This window comes from Pagrus major, chromosome 20 (assembly GCF_040436345.1).
Source record: "Pagrus major chromosome 20, Pma_NU_1.0".
In the NCBI taxonomy this organism is placed as follows: domain Eukaryota; kingdom Metazoa; phylum Chordata; class Actinopteri; order Spariformes; family Sparidae; genus Pagrus; species Pagrus major.
The window spans coordinates 27344657-27351343 of record NC_133234.1 but is presented as its reverse complement, the minus strand read 5'-3'; the positions used below and the strand labels follow the sequence as shown (position 1 = coordinate 27351343).

The window sequence follows — 6687 nt, the reverse complement described above, 5'->3', positions numbered from 1 at the left end:
AACTGAAGCTTTGAACTAAATGATTTTGGGTCCTGGACTTGATTGTGGACTGGACTCCTGGTCCCTGCTGAGTTTACCTTGTAGTTCATCTCCTGCTCAAACTGATCCTCAAACCTGCGGACCCTCTTCTTCAGGGTCTGAATCTGTCTGCTGAGGAACGGGATGGAGGAGGGACACTCGTCCTCCGAGACCTCCGGCATGTCCCGCCCCCGACACCTGGACACAGACAGGTAGACAGACTGTTTAGAAACACAAGTGCTGCACTTGTGTCTCCAAGTGTCAAAACAAGACCAACAAGTTTAAAGTCAAGTCTCAAGTCAGGACCAACAAGTCAGTTTGTCCCGAGTTATAACTAAAACAACACAGACTGGGAGACAGACCGGTTCGCAGACAGACAGGCAGACAGACAGGCAGACAGACAGGCAGACAGGCAGACAGACAGGCAGGCAGACAGACAGGCAGACAGACAGGTGGACTCACTGTATGTACTGCTGGCTGCAGGGTGGTGACGGTGCAGTGTCCGGGTCCGAGTTGAACCTCAGGCTGTGGCTGAGGCTGGAGCAGCGGGGGGACGGCAGAGGGCTGGGACCTCCTGCCAGCAGCTGGAGGAGAGCTCCTCCTCCTCCTCCTTCTCCCCCTCCTCCCCCCTCACCTCCAGGGCTGCTCCTCTGGGGGGAGTAGGGGGAGCGGTGAGGGCTGGGGGGCAGCGCTCCGTCGGGGGTCAGGGGCTGCTGGCCCGGGTGGATGGGGGTGAACGGCTGGTATCTGGGAGACTGTGGAGGTCTGGTCAGGACCGTCAGCAGCTCTGCAGACACAGAAAGTATGTGTTAAGACTGAGGTCGTATTTATAATCAGTGTTTAACATGTTGCTTGTGACTCACTATCATGAAGTCAGAACAACTTAGATCCTTTATCAACCCCGAGGGAAATTTAGGATTTATATTTATACCTAAATGACATCTGGAAACACCTCAAGGACCACTAGAACCTCCTCAATCACCCCAAAATCCACCCAAGACGATGACAACCTCCTCACTGACCCACAGAGACACCTACAGGACCTCTAGAAGCTCCTCCAGAGCCGCCTCAGTTACTGCTAGAACCAAAGTGACCCCAAGAATTAACACAAAGACCAACAGAACTACTTATATAACCTCTTAAACCTGCTCAGTGACTGAACATCTAAAGGCCCACGGGAACGGAACCAATGGAACCAATGGAACCAATGGAACCAGTGGAACCAGTGGAACCAATGGAACCAATGGAACCAGCACCTAATGACCCCTTGAAAACCTGAAGCACCAATAGAACCTCTTCAGTGACCTCCAGAGCCTCCTCACTGAACCACCACCAAAGTGAACCCCTAGAATCACCTGAAGGACCAATAACCTCATCAGTAACTCCAAAATCTACCCCAAAGACCAGTACAACCTCCTCCCATACAATACGACCACCGACACAACTTCTAAAACCAACAGAACCACCCCTCTAATGACCATTAGAAGAAAATTAAGAATCTCTAGAAGCTCCTCAGTGATCACAAGAACCTCTTAAAGGCCCGTTAAAACCTCTGCCTCTACCCCCACGTCCTGCCAACAGGCGTCTCTGTTTCTAACCCTTTCTCCCACTGTGCTCCTGTTTACGCTGTTGTCGCTCAGTTTACCTGCTAATCTGCTGATTTTGTCTCCAGTTTGCTGCTGAAAAATACGTGAAACAGATCCTCAGTCACTCAATAATCCACCTGAGCCTTTTCTAAACAGCTGGTGAGGAACTGCACGGCCACGGTTCTGGACGACCCGAGTGCAGAAATGTGAAAGCAGCTTCAGGAGCTTCAGGAGCGTAACAGCGGTCAGGCAGCGTGTCTCACGTGCTGCAGAGGGTTTTCACTGAGCTATAAATAGCAGCACACTGCTGGTGGCCTGCTGTGCAGAATGAGCGGCGTCATCAAAGACCGAAGCTACACACCGATCAATACGTTACTGGACCGTTTGGACCACAGACAGTTTCCTCACTGAGTCGGCCAATGAGAGGAAGAACAACCAACAGTGAAATCAGGCGTCAGTTTCTGAACGGTCGTCTGATCACTGCCTCCTTCAGTCTCTGTGAATGAATAGAAGGGAGGCCGACACTGTGAAGTACTAGATTACTATGAGTAGTACAACTGCTGCAGTAGTAATCTGTTACTACTCTCATATGAAGTATTTCAACACTGCAAATAAGCAACAACTGGGTTTTCTCAGGAAAAAGGAAAAAATATGTCAACTATTAGTTCAGCTAACAAAATAAAGTGAGGCAGTAGACAGACGGACAGACGGACGGACAGACAGACAGACAGACAGACGGACAGACAGACAGGCAGACGGACAGACAGACAGACAGGCAGACGGACAGACAGACAGACAGACAGACAGACAGACAGACAGGCAGACGGACAGACAGACAGACAGACAGACAGACAGACAGACAGACAGGTGCATGTACCTGGCGGGCTGTTTTCGTCCGCGGGGACACTGTGGCACAGAGCCAGCGTCTTCCCGTCCTTCCCTCCGAGCTCCACCGGGCCACAGGGGCTCTTCTGCTCCTTGCTGCCCAGGGCAGGGGGGCTCTCCTCTGGGGACGGACCCAGCGAGGGGCCCCCCTCCACCTCCAGCGCCTGGAGCTTCAGCAGGGAACTCTGCAGGCAGAAGCAGAACATGCCAGGCACGCTGATCCAGAGATTAACCTGGTCCCAGGAGGAGGAGGCTGTATGTAGACTTGTAACACAGACGATAGTCAGTTACTGGAAGATGTGGGACATTGAGGTGCTGCTATGGATCAAGGGTGCCAGGTAATAGTCACATCCCAACCTCTGGAACACCACGTGTGGAGGAGTGGTTCGATAGGATGGATGCTGTTCAGGACGTAGTCTGTCCCTGCGCTCCAATGATGACTCAATTAACCTCCTCTCCATGAATTAGTCAGGAGATGCCTCCTGCTTGTCCAGCGCTTCCAGAGATTAGTCAGATACGCTCCACATGCAAGGGAACATTCCAGAAATACAAACGTTCCTCCGTCTTCCTGTGGTTTTTCTCTTTATCCCGCTCCACTCCAGCGATTAGCCAGTCCCAGTGATGGTGGGGATTATAATCCCACAGCATGCCGTCCTGCACAGGAGAAATGATCCACCTGGTGTTTTTCAGTCCAGGAATTAACCAGCTCCGGAGCGACTGAGCCGGCAGAGAGAGCAGCTGGAAGGTTTTGAATGTTCATCCTGTCGTTCTGCACGTTCACTGACGACGACGACGATGATGATGATGATGATGATGATGATGATGATGATGCTGCTGGTGCTGGTGCTGGTATCCTCCCTCCCTCACCTCTCTCTCCTGTTAGCTCTCCACCTCTCTCGCCCTCCCTCGTTGGATTACTCATCCTCAGGCGGGTGGAGGAGGGAGGGGGGGAGGGGGTGTTTGCTCATCAGACTCTCTCTCCTGAGATGGGCGAGCGAGAGAGAGAGAGGGCGAGAGAGAGAGAGAGAGGGGGGGGGAGAGAGAGAGAGAGGGAGAGAGAGAGAGAGAGAGGGGGGGGGGGAGAGAGAGAGAGAGAGAGAGAGAGAGAGAGAGAGGGAGGGAGAGAGGGAGGGAGAGAGAGAGACAGAGGGAGAGACAGAGAGAGACAGAGAGAGAGAGAGAGGGAGGGAGAGAGAGAGAGAGGGAGAGAGAGGGAGAGATGGGCGGGAGAGAGAGAGAGAGAGGGAGAGAGAGAGAGAGAGGGAGAGAGATGGGCGGGCGAGAGAGAGACATATGGGGAACATGAGGACGCCTCTCTCTTTATCATCGTGAGGTTTTTCCCGCATCAGTGGGGGATGGGTTTGTTGCTGACGTCACTGTGTGTGTGTGTGTGTGTGTTTGAATCTCATTCATAAAACGCGAGGTGGAGGAGGAGGAGGAGGAGGAGGAGGAGGAGGAGGAGGAGGTGTAGCTTCATGCTTCTCCTCACACATCCACCAGCAGTTTTACCTCCTAACATTCAGTTTTCTGCCGTTATTTCACCTTTAAGCAGCTTAAAATCTGTCATGTGATCATTTCATTTCATCTCATCCAGGCTCATTAACATACAAACACACCTCCAGAGCACCAAATATGGTCAACACGTCCCTTTGAAAGTCTTTAAAGTCTTAAAGAAACAGTTCACCCAAAAAGTCAGGCTCAGTCATCGTCTCCTCCTGATGATATAGTCAGGCTCAGCCATCGTCTCCTCCTGATGATATAAAGTCAGGCTCAGCCATCGTCTCCTCCTGATGATATAAAGTCAGGCTCAGCCATCGTCTCCTCCTGATGATATAAAGTCAGGCTCAGCCATCATCTCCTCCTGATGATATAAAGTCAGGCTCAGCCATCATCTCCTCCTGATGATATAAAGTCAGGCTCAGCCATCATCTCCTCCTGATGATATAAAGTCAGGCTCAGCCATCATCTCCTCCTGATGATATAAAGTCAGGCTCAGCCATCATCTCCTCCTGATGATATAAAGTCAGGCTCAGTCATCATCTCCTCCTGATGATATAAAGTCAGGCTCAGCCATCGTCTCCTCCTGATGATATAAAGTCAGGCTCAGCCATCATCTCCTCCTGATGATATACAGTCAGGCTCAGCCATCATCTCCTCCTGATGATATAAAGTCAGGCTCAGTCATCATCTCCTCCTGATGATATAAAGTCAGGCTCAGCCATCGTCTCCTCCTGATGATATAAAGTCAGGCTCAGCCATCATCTCCTCCTGATGATATAAAGTCAGGCTCAGCCATCATCTCCTCCTGATGATATACAGTCAGGCTCAGCCATCATCTCCTCCTGATGATATAAAGTCAGGCTCAGTCATCATCTCCTCCTGATGATATAAAGTCAGGCTCAGCCATCGTCTCCTCCTGATGATATAAAGTCAGGCTCAGCCATCGTCTCCTCCTGATGATATAAAGTCAGGCTCAGCCATCATCTCCTCCTGATGATATAAAGTCAGGCTCAGCCATCATCTCCTCCTGATGATATACAGTCAGGCTCAGCAGGTCACCTCCCGCCGCCTCCATGCTGCTGAACAAAAGGGTTATTTCCACATTTGTCCACCAGGGGGTGTCGAAGTACGCTCAATGATGCTGGATTTTGTTGCTCGCCAGACTCCTTTAAAAAAATCGTAAATTTACTTGATGCTGTCTGATATGAATGATAAACATAATCTAAAACGACTTTAAATACCTAGAAATCATCTGGCTTGCAGGCATAAAAAATTCGGCGAACAAAACTTAATTTGTTGCCCTCGACAAATGAATATATTTTACTGCTCAGTGCTGTTTCCATCTCACAGCTCACTGAGGAGGTGAGAGCCGAGCTGACCCGAAAAAGTGAATTAAATGTCTTAACTGGAGCGTTTACTGCATTTCATGTCAGCCGAAAGTCTCAGTACAACCTTCAGGTTTAGAAACGGTCCACACTCATGTTGTGAATGGAGACTGTTAGAAACTGACAGACACTGAGTGTAAAAACACACTTTGTGTCTATGGAGTCCGTCAGACTGAAGCTGGTTGTTTGGAGATTGTTCCTCTCTTCAGTTAATGGACCGACAGCATTATGATCTGCTTCGGCAGCGGCTCGCCAGACTCCTTTTGGAAATCATGTGAATTTACACAACATTGCTTTATATATACTAATAAACGCCTTTTAAAACGACAGCGACAACATGTTCCCATATTTTGGGTTTATGTTGGACTTCGGCATATAAATAATCCTTCAACCGAGACACTAGAAGAACTTACTTCTTCACAGCTGAGCCGCTTCCTTCACGGCAGGTGTCTGTGCAGCCCGACTCCTCAGTATAACCTCGACATATAGAAACGATCCTAACCTTGTTGACAAAGTTATAAATAATAAATTGCGAATATCAAAGCAACGTTAAATTGTTTAATAAGAGTTTTTAAATTTAAAACACCAGAACCTGGACTGGATCAGAGGAATAAGTGTCACTGAGTCCAGTATGTAACCACTGGCCATCAGACCTCGGTCCTGTGGTTCTGCTCTGTGTGTCTGAGTGGAGACCTTCAGACTGCGTGTTGGCTCATATATATAATATATATAATATATATAATATATATGTATATTATCTATATTATGTATATTATGTAAATATGTGTCATATGTATTTTCAGCGCCCCCAACAGCACATCAGCGCAATTCAGGTGGGCAGTGGTACTGCAGCACAGTGTTGTAGAAGGTGTTGTGTGATGTTGTGAGTTCATGTTATAGATTAAACTAGCTAACAATATAAAGCAGTTAAATTTAACTTCATCTCAACTCTGCATAATGAGCACGTTTACTCCTTACGGCTGTCAGTGTACTGTGGCTGGTAGCACTTTTCATGGTCTATTACCACTACTTTTATTTAAATATCTTAATATTTCTTCCAGCACCGACTGAAACAAACCCGACCAGTTGTGGAATAACGAGACATTTGATCTTAGTTTTGCAGCTGGTTATGAAATGATGGGGCAACACGTAAAAAAATGTAATAATTTAATTAAACTGAAATGTTAAATATTTCTGTATGACAACGCATCATTACTGACTACTACTGACAGAATGAAACTGGATATGAAATTAACTTTATCATTTTCAAGCCTGCAGAGGTGCAAGAAAAACTTAAAAACAAGCACATCTCT

The 6687-nt window shown here is 48.2% G+C and overlaps 1 protein-coding gene across 1 annotated transcript in view; it reads right to left on the bottom strand.

Annotated features, from left to right (window-relative positions):
- Positions 1–2695, bottom strand: part of LOC141015245 (uncharacterized) — a 4414-nt gene extending 1719 nt beyond the window's left edge. Inside the window, exons 1-3 of the mRNA XM_073489198.1 lie at positions 2482–2695; positions 481–805; positions 78–216 (exon numbers count right to left, since the gene is read on the bottom strand). Coding sequence (XP_073345299.1) covers positions 78–216; positions 481–805; positions 2482–2695 — 678 coding nt within the window. The remainder of the gene's footprint in view (positions 1–77; positions 217–480; positions 806–2481) is intronic.
- Positions 2696–6687: the final 3992 nt, after the last annotated feature.